This window comes from Dryobates pubescens, chromosome 5 (genome assembly GCF_014839835.1).
Source record: "Dryobates pubescens isolate bDryPub1 chromosome 5, bDryPub1.pri, whole genome shotgun sequence".
NCBI lineage: Eukaryota > Metazoa > Chordata > Aves > Piciformes > Picidae > Dryobates > Dryobates pubescens.
Genome location: NC_071616.1, coordinates 38,262,708 through 38,283,139, shown reverse-complemented (window position 1 = coordinate 38,283,139; position 20,432 = coordinate 38,262,708). Strand labels below are relative to the sequence as shown.

Sequence of the window (20,432 nt, the reverse complement as noted above, 5' to 3'; positions counted from 1 at the left end):
TTCATAGATTCATGCAAAAGCTGGTCCTCAGATGGGGCAGTGAAGATTTGGACAGAGTAAGTATGGAAGAAGATTCTTCTTTCACCACATCAATAAAGGAACATGAATATGAAATGGTATGAAAAACAGGACTCTTCCTGCTTAAAGGTGAAGGTGATGCTGAAATAAACATACACTATAGTCTATGTCTGTGGTCACTGGGCCAGATTCAGCACCCCAAGGAGCAACAGTGTCTTTTGAAGGAGTAAAACTGATTTAGATTCCCCGCCCCCCACTTCAACTGTAAAAAACAAGATTCAGTGAAAAACTGCAAGAAAAACCTCAATATTAGTTTGCAATGATGCTATGGAGGGCAGCAGCTGAAGTGCTAGATCGGTGTCTGGCACTTGGGCATATTTCAAACATAACAGAGGGGAGGTGCAGAAATACATCATGGACAGTGCTAGGACATTAAAAATATTCTCCGTCTTGAGTGTGCCTGCAGCATAAATGTACAAATGGTAATAATTTTAAGAATGGATCCATTTAACACAGAAATGTAGGAGGTTTAAAATTATGTAAGAATAACAACAACAACAACAATTATTATTATTCCTGTGAGGAACAACAATGTGAGCTTCCATCTTGTTTTCGATTCAGAGGGGAGGGGGGGAGGTAGTTACTGGAGAAAAGAGAGGCAGGATATTAATGGCTGCATTACTTGCAACAGAATCTGTTGGAGGCATGTTGAAGTTCCCACTTTGTTACAACACAGTCTATAGTTGAATCATGTGTACAAATGAACAGGCTGGAGGAATGCCTTAACCAAAGTTCATATTTTTTTCATCTTGCCTACAGCAGTTAACTGAGTTTTGAATAAAGAATTGCACCACAGAGACTCAGAGGTCAAGGCACCTGTGTAGGTTTTGAGAAGGTCAAGTTCAAGTCTGACTTCCCATTCAGGAAAAGGGGAGTTTGAACTGGTTCTCTCACTTCTTTGCAATGTGCTGTGATGATGAGGTCATTGTTTATTCTTGAATTCTTCAGAATTTACTCTGCTGAATCTATCTCAGAATGAAGAATTTATTACACGAATTCCTCATAGATATTAATATTATAGAATTGATGCACATATTAATTTATATTAGTCTCAGAAATATATGTATAGAGAGACAACCCTCCATATATTTTATATATTTTCTTATAGTCTTTGAAGTTTTTTCATTGACTTTGTGGATTAGCACCTGAAGAGTGGAGGAACACACGAGTGCTGCTGAGCCCATCAGACTTTACTTCAGTGACCATGAAAATGAGGACAAATAGATCAAAATATGGCGAGCTTCTGTTTAACTACATGACGGAAAGCAGCACAGCTGGAGGCAATTCTTAACAAATTGATCAGAATTCCTTTACTTTAACTACAGCTTAACTAATAAATAGACTTCCATAAGTTTCTGCAATCAATCTAAATACATTTGCAAAATTAGTGAGCCATTTGATCTTGAAGCATTCACTCAGCCTTAAGTGCACAGTTTTGAAGAACTTACACAGTTTATCTTTCTGCCAAAAGGGGGAAGAATAACTGTTTATAATAAAATCTTGTCAACTAAGTAAACTTTGGAGATGCATGCTGCAGATCAGTTTTCTGTGTAACAAAATGGGTAGCTTTAAAAAAATTTATCCTCAGTATTAACTTTTGTTAGCAGGTTTGTATGCTGGCCTTTTATTTCAAGGTATTTTTGTACCAGCTTCTGGAACTAGTAGCAATCCCACTAAAAAGCTGAAAGACTGTAGGCATGTTGATGCTATTTTGGCATGTTTTGGAGTAAGCACACTTCATCCAACAATCCAGACTTGTTTTGTTGTTTGGGTTTTTTCTTCCCCCTCCCCTCCACCTCCAGGATGGATCTGGTTTTTTAAGGGTCTTTTCAAACATTCTGTGAACAACACAATCTTGAACTCCTTCACACATAACAGGCAGTTGGACAATTTAAGGAAAACACACTAGTTGATCTACCTTTCATCCTTTTCACAATTATTTCTGCAGTTACAGACTGGGGAAATCTGAAAGCAATAGAAACATCCTATTTGCTCAAATAAATGAATACACTGAGCTCTTTTTCACGCCCCCCACCCCTAAAAGCGCATGTTGCAATCCCTCCTAAGGGACAGGAAAAATAACAAGAAAAAGATGGAGCCTGGACTCAAAGCAAACATAAAAGCTTTCTTGCAAAAAAAATCAATTACACACCCCAATTTGTTTTCACCAGCAGCCAAAGGGAAACCTGGTTAGCGTGCTGCAGGATCCAAACACCTTGGGTCTAGATGTTTCACCAAATTTTACATTACGGCTATTTCTACGAAACAAACTAACAATTAGAGACACCTGTTAAAAGTGCCTGTGCTCTGTTCACACTTCATGAGGAATCTTAAAGTGACAGCATATTAAAATGTCAATGTAATTCAGTCAATGTCAATTGCATTACAGAAATATTTATAACAGAACGTGCAATTAAATTCGCTGCTCCCGAGTACAAGTACTTGACTTGCTTTGTATAGAAGAAAAGTACTAAAACACACTGGTGTGGACATGGAAACTACTGGAAATAAAGATTATAGCACTACAAAACACAGAATTGCAAAAGACATGGACAGAGAAGATGAGCAACTGGATAACCCCCTCTCAATTTTATGTACTTATAAAGCACGTCATGTATTTATTCTATAGATAGTCCAGCAATCTTAGGTGTATAGGCCTGTATTGTAAAGTGAGTATTGCAGATAAAAGAAGTATAACCACACTGAAATTATTCATTCAACACTTAGCCTCTGATTATTTGCCCAGACACTACACAGCTTGCACATCAATGAAACATTCTTCAAATGTGACCTGCCCAGCATAGACATAAGTGCCTAACTCAGGTCAGAAGTTTCTGAGTGAGAACTAAGCCGTATTATAGACCATACCTGAGAAACAGGACAAGGCAATACACCTTCAGACAGTTTCTACAGACCCTTTTAATAGAGATTGCTATGATGATGCATTTACAGCAAAGTTAAACAAAAAAATAGAGCTTGATCAAGTGGATCACTATGGGGAAATTTCACTGAAGCAGTCAGTTTAAAGGAAAATGCAAGGCAAAAGTTTACATTCATCACAACTGAATTTCTAACAACAACTGGCTCAGATACTCCATGTATGAACTCATGACCATGCAGACAGTAAGTGCAGAGCATTTAAAATACTCCAGCCTCTATTTCAATGCTCAGTGGAGTATGAAGGGTGTCAAAGAGTCTTGTGGTAATGCCCTAGTGAAAGGTAAAATGAAGCTGTCATTTTTAACTGATTCAGGTTTTCTCATTCATTTAAAGTCATGGATATATATCAACTTGCATTTCCAAGAAATCTCATGTTGTCATGCCATATTATCTACCAATACTGAGTGTATGTAACTGATGTGCTGGATGTGCCCAGAGAAGGGCCATGAGGATGACCAGAGGGCTAGAGCACATCTCCTGTGAGGACAGGCTGAGAGAGTTGGGATTGTTCAGTTTGGAGAAGACAAGGTGCCAAGGAGACCTTATTGCAGCCTTCCAATACCTGAAGGAAGCCTACAAGAAAACCGGGGAGGGATGTTTTAGGGTGTCAGGTAGTGATAGACTAGGGAGAATGGATCCAACCTAGAAGAAGGTAGATTTAGATTAGACATCAGGAAGAAATTCTTCACCATGAGGGTGGTGAGATACTGGAACAGGTTGCTCAGGGAGGTGGTGGAAGTCCCATCCCTGTATGTTTTTAAAGCCAGGCTAGATATGGCTCTGCAGTGGAGGGTGTCCCTGCCCATGGCAGGGGATTTGGAACTAGATGATCCTTGAGGTCCCTTCAACCCTGACAAATCTGTGCTTCTGTGCTTATTTTGAGCCACAGGACTTTCTGGAATGGAATTAACAATATTGTAATCTAGGGTATATTACTTTCACTCACCTGACCTGACACATTACCCCAGATTACCACTTTGTAGCAGAAGGAAGAAAACAAACTGTCCCTCTTGTATTCTTGCTCACAGCCATAGCTTATAGCTTTAGTGGAAGTAATGTAAAAGAAATTTAATATTCTGTAAGCTGTAGTGCAAGAGCCATCACAACTCCACTTGTGGTGCCCTTCTGCTACTGAGGCAGCAGCCTTTGGCAGAAGGATGGAGGGTGAAAATAGGGTTTTCTTCAGGACACCCTTGGCCATCCTAGTATGGTTCAGGATAAAGGTGCGAGGCTGAGAGAATTTCATGCCTCACTCTGCTACTAAGACAAGCTATTTCAGATTCCTTCCTCTCCTTTTTTTCCTGTTTGATATTAAAACACCATAAAGATGCTGCTCTTAGGACTGCTGCAAAAACTGTTTGCACAGTGTTTAGGATATAAAATGCACAAGGAGCGTTCAGCATCTGTTTCTCTTCCACAGTTTCACATTAGCTGCAGAGCAGTAGTTTTATCACTCTTAAATCCAAACAAGTTTCCTGAAAAATTGGAAGATTGATATATTTCCCAAAGAGGTTTTCTTCTAATATAGTTGTTTCTGATTTCTGACATATGACTCAGCAAAATTTTAGCTGACCAAATTTGTGTTTATTCTGAGTTTTATTATGCTCTGGATAAAAATTCTGGTCCATTTTTCAAATGAGGAAGCTTCCAAACACTAGTATTGCAAGAAATATGTCTGTTTAGAAGCTAATTTGTCTGCAGATAGTGAAATAACCTCCTTCTAAAGGCTTCTGGCTATTTATTCAGATCAGCTGAAATTTGGCTCAACTGCACATATTATGTCTTCCAAGAGCACCTGTGAATTGGCCTTGTGCTGTACCAGTTTTATGATTTGTCACCTAAGGTTGAGGTTTACATTATCCTTAAGCTATGTGGCTAAGTGGGAGGAAGGACTGTGGGCCAAGCATTTCAAAGCTGTTTTGTGTAGTTCCACCGCACTCAGGTTAGCCAAGAAGAGTGGAACTGTTGTAGCCCCAGCACACATAACAAAACTCTAGGAGTTGTTCTAATTGATGCTGAATTCCTATTAGTCACAAGGGTCTGTCCTGGCAGCCACGAAAAGCTGGAGAATAAAAAAATAAAAGACATTCTGACCATTGACTCCTTTCCAGAATTACCTACTCCCATATAAGAGTTTGTGAGGAACAGGTGAAGCAGAGTCATTAATCCCCCTCTATACTACATACCACCTAAGGATTTCTATTCCATTAAGAAAACTTTCCAGTGCCAAAATGTCCCTTAAGGTCTCTTGAGCTGTCATAATACCATAAAAAGACAAGGATAAGACTTTGCCTCTCTCTTCAACAGCTCTGAATACTTCTGCTGTAAGCATTTTTAAAAGGCTGTGAAATAAGTAGCAATGTCATCACTGATACTTCAAAACATTGTTTGACTAACCAGAGAAAGTTTTCATGTGTAGTTCTCCTGTAGCAGAGCCAGGTGAAAGTATTTGTTACTATTAACCTTGTTCCACAAGTGTGACTTGCTCTGGGATTATGTAGCTTCTAATGGATGAGATGATTTGCATGTTCCTCGGAGTACATGTGGACATGTACTCTCATACCTCATCATCATTCTTTTATTACTTTACTGATAATTTGTCATGCAAATCAAATATTGGACTGAGAGGGGCTGGCTGAGCTGGTGAATTCACTCCCTGTTTCACAGGCAACAATGTCACTTGACCCAAGGAAGTGATTGAGCTCCACTGTATAGATAAAGTTATGAGGCTTTTTGCCTCCACAGCGCCTGTCAGAAGGATACTCCACAACCTTGCTGAGATACTGAAAACCTAATCCCCAGGTTCAAATATACTCATGAGAATTTAAGACTGTTATTTTTGTCCTAATATTGTGTATAAGAAGACAGAAGATCAAAAGGCCATCCCTCTTAAAACTAGTCCTTGTCACTGGCCAATGGAGGGTCATTAGGCCAGCATATGGCAAAATGGCAAGTGTATACACTCTGTATTTCTAGGTTCCAAGATTCTGGAGCTCAAGCTTTTTACCAAGTATATCCTTGCTCTCTCTGATACAAGAGTATCTAACTATAGGTACAAGTTTTATATAGGGCCCCAGACTTATTTGTATATCCAAGTTTACTTCCTGGCTAAGGCAGAACACTTCATGTTCTATTTTTCTTATGCTGCTCAGCAGGACTAACTAGAAAACTCACACAGCTGCCTGGAGATGAAAGTCTCACTTTACTTCCTCCATACTGCTCTCTCTGATTAATTGAACAGTTTTCTATTCTGCCAGCTCCCTGAACTGCCCCTGTATGGCAGTGTAAGTGTCAAAGGAAGAAATGCAATTCCAAAAGAACTGAGGCTGTTGTAGAACCATGTTTTTCAATGAATTCTGCCTTCACTCACTTTCTCATCTATATATGAAAAATAATCATTTTGCTTTTCCTTTCCTAACTATCTAATTCCAGTTTGTAACCAACTCAGGGAAATAGATCATGAGACAGCAGAATAATCTAAAGATCTGCTGCTGTCTACAGGCACTTTTCCCAACCCAGTTCCCATTTGTCTTGACCTTCCTCCCTTGCACTGTCTCTGACACTTGTCCAATTCTCACACTGAGTTGATTCTCCCTCCTGGGAGAAACCATCTTGATCTCAGTTACTACATCTGGGCAGACTCTGGATGGATGCTGTCACATGTAGGACTCAAATGTACCTCCCTTCTCTCTGTTACAGACTTTGAACTCTATCAGGCACAGGTGAGCATGAACAGCACTAAGAACTCCACTGCAGACATGTAGGTGGCAGCCAGTAGACAGGGGGACACTCAGATACTATTTTGCTGCTGCTTTAGAGTTAGGGAAATGGATAAAAAAGTTGCAAGGAATGACAGTACTTTTGTAGTTACAAGAAATTAGTAATGCTATGGATTAATAATCCATTGGTGGGATAAGGGAAAACCAGGAAGGTCACAGCACTTTTGAGACACAATCCCTTCTGTGTGCTGCTCTTCAGCTGGTGCTGCCGAGCTCTGCCCTTGGCTCAACTCGGGTTGTAAAAGCACAATCTAACCCGCTGCCTTCTCACCAGGGAGTCATCAGCTTACTACAGCAATGCAGCAGATAAAAACTTGCAAATGTTTCCTTAGGTTTTCTTTTTTCCCCCTGCTCCCTTGAGAAAGAAATTCAAAAGACAGCTCTGCCGTGCCAAGATTATTTTGGAAATGGTATTTTACTTGCATCCGACTCAACATGAAGACTTGTTTCTCAAAACCCCCTCTAGACCTAGAATACACACTGATGCATCTGCTCATAAAAACATACAGAAAGTATAGTTCATAAAGATATTATCTCCCTTTATTTATTTATAGATTTACTTGGCACTTACTGGCCTAATACAGTTATTTTAGGGACATACTTAAATACAGGATTAATGGCCAACTTCTCTGAGAGAACTATTGGCATTGCTACAGTTACATTGTGCTTCCAACATATACAGATTTATTCTCCTTATTCCCTTGTATCCATAGCTTCTAAAAGCTAACTCAAATACAAGTGAGGGGGGAAAAAATATGTTGTAAAGAGGTAGAAAATGTCTGTTTATTGTTAAGATGTTAAATAGTGATGTTTTCATTCTTGAACTATCTCCCACTCGTTTTACTACATGACTAAATACCAATAAAAGTAAACATATTTCCACAGGTTTTTTTTTTCCTGGTTGCTTGCTTGTTTCGTTCTAGGCATGTTTCACCCCTGGTTAGAAATCAGGCATGACAGTGGTCTAATGTAAAATTTTTGTCTGTGAAGAAATCAGGCATGACCATGGTCTACCCCTGAATATCATCTTAATGTTTTATACCACTGACAAATCATTAACATCTGTTAATAGCTCACCCAGCTGCTTTGTTAGATTGTTTTGAACCAAAAAAAAAAATTCTTATGTGCACCATAGATGTCTCCAACTCATAGCCTATGTAACCTTTCCCAGCTGCTTAATCCTTATTTAAAATATTGCTTAAAAATACATACATTTTAAAAAATGATCCCATTTCTTTGTCTCCAGACTACTTTTGTAACTGTGTTAACATCTGTTCATTTCCACTCCCCAATTCCCATCTTAAATACTTATTTTCAGCACATATTTCTCTTGTAAATAGAATTGCATGTTCTTTCTCACCTCCTAGCCCTCCACTCTCTGCTTTCTGCTCTTGCTCTCATTCCACTCTTATCCCTCATGGTTTCGGTTGACTCATTATATATTTTAAATACAGAGAAAAGATTATTTAAAGAGCTTCTTTTATTATCTCACACTAATTCAGGCTTGGGAAAAAAGAAAATGGGGGCATATTATGGATTTACAGCGTCTAAAGGGAATAAACAAGGGGAAAAGGGAACAATGCACAGTGAAAGGGGTGTAGGTAGCTGTTAGAGATGAAACTGCATAATGGAAATTTTGGAACGCTAGAAAATAGTTCCTGGCTGAGACAAGCGGCAGACTACGCAGAAGCCTCCCGCAGGAATCACAGAGACCTTGACACCTGGAACACTTATAAATAGGCTGGACAAAAGCTGTGGTTTGATGCCAAGCAGCTAACAGAGGCAGGGAGAGAGAAGAGGCTGCTGAACTCAGCACCAGGATGGGGATTTCTGAGTGCTGGTACAGCAGTGGCAGGACACGCTGGACACAGGCTGTAACACCTCATTTAGGAAGTGACTGTGATTTTAAGTGCTGGTTCTGCTTAAAGTGGTCTACGCTGCCTCCAATACAGCCCTGGATAAAATGCTAGCAGTTGTGGTACCATTCCTCATTGCCAGGAACTAGCAGATGAATAGGAAAATGTCCCATGTCCAGATTTATAAATGATGTACAAGATAGTGCACATTACATTTAGTGCTAAGACTCTAACATTAATTTTGTCTCACTATTATAGTATAAGAAGTACAGAGGCAATTTACATAACTCAAAAAAACCCCACCACCATTAAAATAAGTTATACTCATTTATTTATATTTTTCCAGTGATACAATGGCATTTCCTAAGGTTAGGGGTGTTTCAAACAAATACACACAAAAATAGATTTATTGTGTTTAATAATGCTATACCACACGCTATAATACAACATAGTACTTTCTGTGCAAATATGGCTCAATTTTTTCCAGATCTGTCAGCTGACTCACATATCTAAAACCTTCCAAACTTGACTTGATGATCAGAAGGCTGGAGCACCTCTCCTATGAGGACAGACTGAAAGACTTGGGGTTGTTCAGTCTGGAGAAGGGAAGGCTCCGAGAGGAACTGATTGTGGCCTTCCAGTATCTGAAGGGCGCTACAAGAAGGCTGGGGAGGGACTTCTCAGGATATCAGGTAGTGATAGGACTAGGAGGAATGGAATGAAGCTGGAGGTGGGGAGGAAGTTCTTCACCATGAGAGAGTGGTTGTCCAGGGAGGTGGTTGAGGCTCCATCCCTGGAGCTGTTTAAGACCAGGATGGATGGGGCTCTGGCCAGCCTGATCTAGTGTGGGGTGTCCCTGCCCATGGCAGGGGGTTGGAACTAGGTGATCCTTGTGGTCCCTTCCAACCCTGACTGATACTATACTTTTCTTTCTTTCTTTCTTTTTAATGCATATTTGGTCATAGTTTCCTACTCATGCAAACATCCTGATTATCTGGGGAAATCTTGAGATACTGCAGAGGTAATCCAAGTGTTCCTACACTGTCTCTTATTTCTTCAGTAGGTTCTGAGTAGACCAGCCAACAGCACAATGTGCACATCCTAGAGGACATTTAGTCCTAGGTTCTCTTTTCTTCCTTTTCCCTATCTAAGAGTGCAACAACAAAAAAGTTATTCTCTTCTACCTGTAACCCACGGCATGTTTCTTTCTCATGATTAGTTTTGGAGCTCTTTTGTCACATTTGTCTATTCTGCCTAGAATATGGTTATTTTGTATCTCAGGAAAGGAAACTTTTTCATAAAATTAAGATAAAAAACAAAAGAGGGGGAAAAAATGCTGAGCTTTCTGGGATTTGAACTGGGCAACCAGTGGCAGAACAAGAGGACACAAACTTAAGCTGCACCAGGGGAGGTTTAGGCTGGATGTTAGGAAGAAGTTCTTCACAGAAAGAGTAATAGGCCATTGGAATGATTGGGCTGCCCAGGTGGGTGGTGGAGTCACCAATCACTGGAAATGTTTAAGAAGAGACTGGATGAGGTAGTGAATGAGATGGTTTAGTTGATTAGATGGTGTTGGGTGATAGGTTGAACTCTATGATCTCAAAGGTCTTTTCCAACCTAATTAATGCTGTATTTCTGTATGAAGGATGGGTATTCAGTTGTCACAGTGACCCTTTCTCAGTGATTCTTTCTGTAGAGAAGTGTGACTGAGATTCCCAAGCCATCTTGAACTTTATTTTTCCTCTGCATTTACCACCAGGAAACATAACCACAATGGAGAAGATGCAATCATAAGAAGTGATTCTCACTTTCCAACCTGCCCCTCTTCCTGAAGGCTTCCTGTTCAGAGTTGATTGATAAGTGAGTACATTTTCCAGATATGCTTTATTGCCTTTTTTTTTCTCCTCCTTTCCTTCCTTATTTCTGAAAAGAAGCAGTGAGGGGGAAGAAATGGTCTGTAAATGAGGCACAAAAGCAGGGATTTATTGAATGATGAGGGCAGACTCAAGGGGCCTCCAGGTAAAAATAGTGTAATTAGTACAATATCATATAACTAAACAGCTCCTGCTATGTTACCACCATTTATTGCACCCATCCCAGAATCAGGAGCAAGACCCTCTCCAGCCAAGATACCACACAGAGGAGCTCAGCCCCAGTAAGGAGGCCCAGACAACACCCGTGGATGATATTGGAGAAGCAATCAATCTGGTCCCTAACAACCGGGGGGCCACCAGGCCCCCCGGCCTTTGTTGTCACCACCACCATCACCCAGTGTGCACCATGGGCACTCACCAGTGATGAGAGGAGGATCCCTCAGCCCAGATGGGCTCAGCTTGGGGCTTCTGCCTTTCCTGGTGGGGATTAAATAGGGGAAAGGGTGGGGAGGGCAAGGTGGCCACACCTGGGGTGGGAGGAGACTCCAACAGAGCCCAGGTGCTCTGGATTTGAGGGGAAAAGGGATAAAATGGGGTGGGTGAGGGACTTTTAGAGTGTCAGGTAATGATAGGATGAGGGGGAATGAAAAAAAAAATAAAATAGAAATGGGTAGATTCAGATTGGATGTTAGGAAGAAGTTCTTCCCCATGAGGGTGGTGAGACACTGGAACAGGTTGCCTAGGGAGGTGGTAGAAGCCCCATCCCTGTGAGTTTTTCAGGCCAGGCTGGATGAGGCTCTGGCCAGCCTGATCTAGTGTGAGGTGTCCCTGCCCATGCCAGGAGGGCTGGAACTGCATGATCCTTAAGGTCCCTTCCAAACCCAACAATTCTATGACTAAAACAATTTTGCAGTTTAGGGTGGATGTTAGGAAGAAGCTCCTTACAGAAAGAGTGACTGGCCATTAGAATAGGCTGCCCAGGGAGGTGGTGGAGTAACCGTCCCTAGAAGTGTTTAAAATTAAGACTGGAAATTCAAACACAGAAAGAATATCGTGCTAGGGTATTAGATTGAAAACAAAATGTAAATTAACAGGAACTGAAATGAACTATTATAGCACATTGTCCAAAACGGAGGAAAAGCAAAATAGCAAGCATAAAATTGGTAAGAAACAAATGCATGTTTACATTTTGCACATGTCCACAGTCAAAAGATTGTTGCTAGCAGGGTGGATAATATTTTAGTGTGACTTCCATCTATTCCTCAGAAGAACTCCACAAGGAATCATCTGCAAGGGTTCTACTAGACAGAACTGTGCTTGGAGTATGTGAAAGGATATATGGAAGGATGCACCAGAAGAAAAAAACCTCAAACAGAATTTATACTCATTTTGAAGAGGACTAAGGCCACTACAAGTCAGCTTTGATCCAGCTTCCTCCCAGAACGCACCCTCTGCATCTACTGGACTTAAAAGAAAATATGCCAAGAAGCACATCCCACATTTCTCCTCTTTTTGCTCAGGCATTCTTTCTCAGTTTTGCACTCTGTGGAAGACTGCCCACTTATCATCTCCTGAAAGGCCTCCACTCATCTACTACTGCTTCTCTTCAATTCTCCTGTGATGCTTTCAGCACTTGCTTCCTGCACTTGGAGCCATTTCTCTTCCTTCTAGTGTAAGTGACTGTGCAGCAGCACCCCTGTAGTATTTCTAATTAGGTATCTGCTGTTTTCTTCCTTGTTTTTAATTTTATTAAAAAAAAAATAGTTTAAATGGGAAAGAATACTATTGTTCTGTCTTGAGCAAGCTCAAGGTGAGCACATCTTATTTGGTGGGTGCTAGAAATTCCAGGTTGTTACAGCTCACAAACTGAGCCAGGGGAAGTTTAGGCTCGAGGTGAGGAGAAAGTTCTTCACAAAGAGAGTTGTTGGCCATTGGAATGTGCTGCCCAGGGAGGTAGTGGAGTCGCCATCCCTGGAGGTGTTCCAGAGGGGATTGGACGTAGCACTTAGTGCCATGGTTTATTAGTCATGAGGTCTTGGGTGACAGGTTGGACTTGATGATCTTTGAGGTATTTTCCAGCCTTATTGATTCTATGATTCTATGAATAAAAACAACTGACACAGGAAACTGAGAGTAACTTTGGTATGGCCAGTGAGATGAGAGAGATAGCACACAATCCAAAATATGGTATCATCATGCAGTGCAGTCAGACAGAAATTATTATCTTATGGCATTTTATACCATTTAATACTATTACTTCAAATAATAATCGTAACTATAAAAAGTAATTGTCAGAATGCTCAATGGAAATTAGGAAGAGCTTGAGATTTCTGGCAGTCTGATTTGATGATTCACAAATTCAGTTTCTATCAAAGAAGTAATAGGATTGTTCTAAAACCTAGAAACAATATATGTTAATATGTTTTACAAAAATCTATGCTCATTTGATATAGAACAGAATAGAATAGACCAAGTTGGAAGAGATATTTAAGATCATCATGTGCAACCTATCATCCAACACCATCTAATCAAATAAACCATGGCACCAATCACCCCATCCAGTCTCTTCCTAAATACCTCCAGTAATGGTGACTCCACCACATCCTTGGGCAGCCCATTCCAAAGCCAAATCACTCTTTCTGCAAAGAATGTCTTCCTAACATCCAGCCTAAACCTCCCCTGGTGTAGCTTGAGACTGTGTCCTCTTGTCCTTGTGCTGGTTGCCTGGGAGAAGAGCCCTATCCCCACCTGGCTACAGCCTCCCTTCAGGTAGTTGTAGAGAGCAATAAGTTCTCCCTTGAGCCTCCTCTTCTCCAGACTAAACAACCCCAGCTCCCTCAGCCTCTCCTCGTTGGGCTTGTGCTCCAAATGCCTCCCCAGCTTTGTTGCCCTCCTCTGGACACATTCCAGCAATTCAACATCTTTCCTAACCTGAGGGGCCCAGAACTGGATACAGGACTCAAGGTGTGGCTTAACCAGTGCTGAGTACAGGGGCAGAATGACCTCCCTGCTCCTGCTGGCCACCTTGTTCCTGATACAGGCCAGGATGCCCTTGGCCTTCTTGGCCACCTGGGCACACTGCTGCCTCCTGTTCAGCCTATTATCGACCAGTAAATAGGGCTATTATTAACCAGTTCTGCCAATTGACCATGAATAACACAGTATCACACGAGGCTGATGCTAAGGATGCATTTATACAATTCCTTTTATCCCAAAAGATCTTGACACTCTTTATAAAATATTCATATGGTATGCCTAGGATTAAAACAAACAAAAAAGAAGCACAGAGGAACAGAAATCACTTTGACCAGCACTACAAATTAGAGCATCTGTTTAACAGTGCACATCAATATTGTTCTTTAATTCAAGGAAGGATATACATTGGAATAGTATAGCAGGAATTGCTAGCCTGTGTGCCCTTATTAATTGCTAACAGATTGTACCCAGAAGGAAAGCAAAGGGCAAATAATTACAGATACTTGGATCACATACACATCCAAATTATTGAGCATCCAAATACTTGAGCTAAGTTCTTCTTATACAAAACTTGGGTCTGTAAGGAAATATTTCAAGTATTTCAACAGCAAAATTCAAATGCCAAAAGCAGACTATAAGCTTCAATATGGACACAAACCCTAGGAAGAACTGTGTCAAAGGCCACTGATAAATCAAGTAAAACTAATCCTAGAGAGAAGCCTTGACATTTTGGTTGAAACAAGGACATTAAGTTGAGTTGGTCAGGGATTATTTTTACTAGGGCTTTTTTTTTCCCCCCTCAAAATGAAAAAGAAACATTTCTCAGGAAACAACCAGTTTCAATACATTTTTATACACTTCTTTTAGATGACAGTGGAGATTGAGCTCTGCATTTTCCAACCAAAACTTCTGTTTATCTAGTTCAAGATTACTTAAATTCAGTTGGGGAAAAAAAAAAGAAGATAAATGGAAGTGAGAACTTTCAAAATTCACAATTAATTAAATGAAGAACTTTGTTGGCCAAAACTTACTGTTTTTCTAACAGTCTTCTGAGAGTTCAACTGCTCACTGCAATACAGAATTGTTTGGTCTCCTGGTAATTTTCCCAGGAGGGAAAGTCTATTTTCTGCTTAAGACTGTCACAAATCCAACCAGAGCAGTTTGCATCAAGTACCATGAACTTAACATGGCCCAATGCAAACCAAGCCAGCTATGGTCGTTTGGAAATGCTAACATCACACAAGGACAACGAACCCTTCTCCAACCAATGTTTTTCAGAAACAGGCTCCACTACTGCTCACTCAAACAAAAGCGAGCAGAAATCAAAGAGGAATTAATGATATAAAGGAAGTAGCTCTTGCAAAACAACAGATGGAATGAGATCGGAAACACATGTAGCGAGCTGAACTTTTTTAATAGGACCAAAATGACAGAATTGGAACAAAGGAGCGCAATGGATAAACACGCACACAAATCAGCAGAGCAGTTGCTAACTAGAAATGGGTTTGTAAGGCAGAGTCCAGGCCTCAAATTATTTTCTAAATCTGAGGCTTTAGATCTCTGATGTTGGTCTAGATTTTTGCAGAAAGAGTGGCAAACACTTCACAATGAGATGCAAACTTTCTCCACTGCGTCTAAGATGAGTTATTATTATTTTAGTGGGTTTTTTTTTCCCTGATATGCTGATATCTTGGATTACACATAAGATGGAAGGAAAGTCAGTTCACATGAATATTCTAATTGAATGCTGAACTGTGTAAAAAGGTGTTAAAACAAAAGCAACATGGACTGCATCTTGCCCACACTCTGCCAAAGGTGAGAAACAGCTTCAAGCAAAAACAAAGCAGGGAGGTAAAATGCATGGATCAGGGTAACACAATATGCTTATTAACTTATTCTCCTGATACACTGAAGAAATGCTTTTGAATGAAAGCCTTCTGGGCCTTTCTTTGGCAATCCTTTCCAGATTGCACACCCATTACTGAGCAACCTCATCTAGTGGAAGGTGTCCCTGCCCATGGCTGGGGAGTTGGAACTAGATCACAGAATCACAGAACATCAGCAGTTGGAAGGGTCCTTCAAAGATCATCTAGTCCAACCCCCCGCCAAAGCAATATCACCTAGAGCAGGTCATACAGGAACGTATTCGGGAAGGTTTTGAATGTCTCCAGTGAATGTCTTTAAGATCATCCAAAGATGATTTTTATGATCCCTTTGAACCCAGACTACTCTAGGGGCCTATGATCCCAGTGAGAGGCTGTGTTATGAAGACACAATGATGTTTGAAAATAGAAGAGATTGCTTAAAAAAAAAAGGAGAAAAAAATTTAAATCATATGGAATGGTCACCACTTGAATTGACCAGAGAAGTATTAAAACACTGCCTGTGGAATATATGATTAATTTGTTAGGACACAAGTTCTCTGATGATTCTCCTGATAAAACAATAAACTGGACTCTCTGCAAGACCTTTAGATGGGGAGCTGGCTTATGATATTTACTGCTTTTCAAATACATTGTTTGGAAGTGAAAAAAAAAACCACCTTCATCCTCAAGTGGTATGAACTAATCTATCTCCAGTGAAGCCAACACAGACCTTGAGCACAATCTTCTCTTAGTCTGACATGAGAGAAACCATTGTGCCTTCAAATATTTGTCTCGAAATTTCTAGTGACATCAAATTACTGTCAAAACCAAAGAGGTAAGTAAATGATTCACCTAGGCCATGTAACATTTTTCCTGTTCACAAGCCTTTCAGACACAAATCTTTTCAGATGTGTTGTGTATTTGAAAGTTTTTGGCATTGCCTTGTTATTTTTTTCTCCGTTATTTGAAAGCACTTAACCATACATTTCTTCCTATGTGTTTCCTATTAAATCCTGTCATGTAGACAACTGTTAAAAAAAATAATTACCAAGAATGGTTTCCATTTCCTCATTACACAATACCCAGTCACATCCAAAATTACTATTTCTGCTTTAATATATGCTTCATAGTTTGTACAAATTACTTTAGCAGGTAACACAGAGATGTTTTTCAGGAGCAGTGAAGTCACGGAGACTCACTGAGACTCTTGAAGGTCTCTTCCAACCTGGTTTATTCTATGTATGTTCTATTCTATGTTCTATGTTCACCTGCATGAACATTGGTGATAGTGAAAAAGAGAAAGCACATGTAAAGGTGATCCACTTGAAAACTTGAGGATATATTAGCCAAAATTTAATTTCTAGTCATTCTTTAAGGTGCTAAGGTGTAATAGGAAGGAAAATTATGTGTTAGCACACGTAGTTCAGAAGTTACCAAGCTCTGGAAAATGTCAGTTTTATGCCAGCGATGCAGTAGTTCAGTTTTTAAAGAGGAACTTTTCTTTTTCTTCCCCCCATCCTCCCCTCCCCTGAAAATTAAAGCTGTTTGTGGCTACAGGACATAGAAGAACATAGCCTGGAGCCATTGGAAAGACCACACTAACACCTTCCAATTATCAGTTGAGCTTGTTTAACAGATCATTCATAGAATCATGGAATGGGCTGGATTGGAAGGGACCTCCAAAGGTCATCTAGTACACCCTCTGCAGTAAGCAGGGACATCCTCAACTAGATCAGGCTACCCAGATATTCTGAGTATCTCCAGGGCTGGGGCCCCAACAACCTCCCTGGGCAACTTGTTCCAGTGTTCCACCACCCTCATAGTAAAGAACCCATTCCTAACATCCAATCTAAATCTGCCCTTCTCTAGTTTGAATCTATTGCCCCTCATCCTATTACCGCAGGCCATTGTAAACAGTCTCTCTCCATCCTTCTTGTAGGCCCCCTTCAGATACTGGAAGGCTGCTATTAGGTCTCCCTGGAGCCTCCACTTCTCCAGGCTGAACAACCCCAGCTGTCTCAGCCTGTCCTCAAAGCAGAGGTGCTCCAGCCCCCTGACCACTTTTGTGGCCCTCCTCTGGACACACTCTATTAGGTCCATGTCCTTCCTATGTTGAGGGCTCCAGTCCTGAACTTCAGACCCGGACTTCAGATAACTCCCTGCAATTTTTCCTTTCACTCACCAACTACATCAGTGAGCTGTTGCACAAGTATTAATTTTCCAACAACAAAATGTTATTAAGCTCTGAATTTTGTACGTTTGCCTAAGCCAAAACATATGCCATTAGGACAAAAAGAACAAACTCTATCTGGAAAATCACTTTACCATTTTTAATTTTAAAGTAATGTATATGACAATATATTGTCCTATGTATCATGATCTAGCCTACCCTTTTGTCATCCTTTGGTAAGTCTGATGGATGAAAAGGACATTACAGCCTGCATTACATGTAACACCCCAAAACAGGATCCAAAATAAGCAAATCCAGTTCTTTAGGCACACTAAGACACTTTTCTCCTTACTTTCCAGATAAGGAAGATCATCTAGGTTTCTTAACAGCAGCCTTTCCATGGCTTAACTGTATTTGTACTAGAAAACTCTTGCTAGTTACTTCTTTCCCTGCTCATACATAGGAACATACAGAAACCCTCAGTGAACACTGTAATGTTTGTATAGAGAAGGACAAGAACAGAGACCCAGTGCTTTATTTAATTCACAGATGTCTAAATTCATCATAAGGGTAACTGATAAATAAAATGCTCTTACACTGAGACACTAAAAGTTTAGCCTTTTTTTGGTCTCTCATCAGAAACTATACCAATATCTCTTGTCATTGAGAAAAGAGCTTTGTTTCAAAGAATAAGTGGGATTCCCAGAGCTAAAACAATGGATTGCAGTTATCACCATCTCACTAGTTTGCTCACAGTAATTTCTTGAAGTAATGATTTTTCTTGTTCTAATACCTAATAAAACTATTTGCAAATGTACATTTAACAAGCATTAGGCTTGTCTATAGCTTATATGAATATTCTTATGTGTTTAAAAGTATTTTATATGTCTATAAAAATATTATTTATATACCTAGATATCTCCTCCCTTGATATGAGAAAATTAACAAGCCTAGCATTGTTACTGTAAAGTAACAAATGATTGGTAAACAGAAATATTGCAAAAACGTCATCACAAAAGAACCAGACCATTTAATAAGGTTTCAAAACAGTCTCTGACAGGCACTTTTTCCTTTTTCCCCTCTCCTTTTTTTTTATTGAAAACATCCACACACAAAAAAAACCTCCAATGAAGCAAAGATGCTAGCTCCCTAGATGTGAGCCTTTGGCATCTTCCCTAATCTCCCTCAGAAGGCTCACATAAAACAATCAGATTCCACTAATTTGAAAAGGCCACGGGACTCTTATCACCAAACAGAGGCAGGAAACTCAAAACACCATAACAATAAACCAACAAATGGTGGTTTTACAGATCTTTTCAGCTAATCATAGGGGGAAAAGCCAACCAAATGAACCAGCAGAACTATAGTAGCTGGATATGATTAGGACACGACAAATTATCAATACCATGTTGGGAGAGATTAAGTGTACCGCAGTACTTAAAGGCACTGCAACAAAGGAATAAAGTAAATGAAAATGTATCAGAAAACAAGCTACATTCCAAGTTCAGAATTAAAAGCAATGAACTTCTTCAAGGCCATTAAAATATAATATAATAAAATAGAGTAAATTTGGACCATTACAAAATGAAAGGAAGTGGCAAGATGTTAGGAGCGTAGAATGGAAGGATGGATGAGATCAAAGGATATGCTATTCTTGGTTTTGTCACTGGCTTTCAAAATGTGAATATTTTCAAGTACTAACATCTGCTAAGTTCAGCACAAAACAGAGAAAAAACATCACTTCAGTGCTGTCCAACTTTGCAAAGAGCTGCAGCTAACTCAGAGGAAGAATTCAAGCCACTTGAAGTTTGCTCAAAGGAAGATATTTGTTTAATGTTTGTTTTTTGTGTGTGTTGTTTCATTTCACTTGATTTAACCCCTTGGTTTCACCATGACCCATAATCTAATTTCTCCTGCACACCTCCTGTTCTTTAACTTTTTCCTACTTTCCTTAATTCCACTGTTTATGAACTCAGATTTCACATTTAAAGGGTTCCTAATTTTTATTATGTGTTGGGTTTTGTTGTTTTGTTTATATTTTTATTTTAATACTGATACAGCTTCACAAATATCCCTCTACACTCTTTAATGCTTTCCATTTCAGTATCTCAGCTCTGATTAGCATTTTCACTATTAAAAGTATGACAGAAGTAGTGAAATTTGGACTAGAAAGAGGGCAATCTGTCCTTGTATTCTGAGTCCACTGTATGTGTGGTTTCTATCAGAAAGCCGAAAGTACACCTGTTGGTTGGCAGTTTATCAGAACAGATGTGCAATTAATGCTTTTTATGACATATGGTATGCACCATGCCCTGAATCATGAGTGATTCTTTCAACCAAGACTGGAGGCATGAGAGAGGATGTGTAAGGATGACAACCTCAAAATCTGTGGAAGTTATTTTGGAGGCAATATGCTATTTCCCAACTACATGCAAAAGCATTACTGCAGATTATACAAACAGTAAACTAATTTACCTATAGCCCTCTTAAGGTTGCAGGATTTTGTAACACCACGAAAAAATGCATGTATTAAAACAGACTTAAGGCCTTTATATGACCTCTAATCAGAAATGTGTTATGCTACTCAAATTCCATCTGTCAAATGCTGTAGATACAGGTACGTAAACACAAATGCTATTAAAAGGAGAAGTTAACTTACTTGGAGAAGTTCTAGCATTTTGTTTTCTGACAGCTCCTAAACTGGATATCTTCCAGTGTCAACAAAACCTGTTCAAGCAGAATCTTACCTTGTTTTCACTACATCGAGTGGATGCATCAGGCAAATTTCTACAAGACCTATAAAATAATAAGAATAAAAAAAAGATCTCATAAACATTTGTACAAATAGCAGGTTAATTCTCATTGATTCCAATGGTTTGTAATGTTTGAAGAGT

At 39.7% G+C, this 20,432-nt stretch overlaps 1 protein-coding gene across 2 annotated transcripts in view; it reads right to left on the bottom strand.

Annotated features, from left to right (window-relative positions):
• The window catches only part of SLC25A21 (solute carrier family 25 member 21), a 258,560-nt gene that overhangs the window by 97,479 nt on the left and 140,649 nt on the right, over nt 1-20,432 (bottom strand). For both annotated transcript variants that reach the window (XM_054162058.1, XM_054162059.1), the window contains exon 2: nt 20,286-20,334. In XM_054162058.1, coding sequence (XP_054018033.1) covers nt 20,286-20,334 — 49 coding nt within the window. The remainder of the gene's footprint in view (nt 1-20,285; nt 20,335-20,432) is intronic.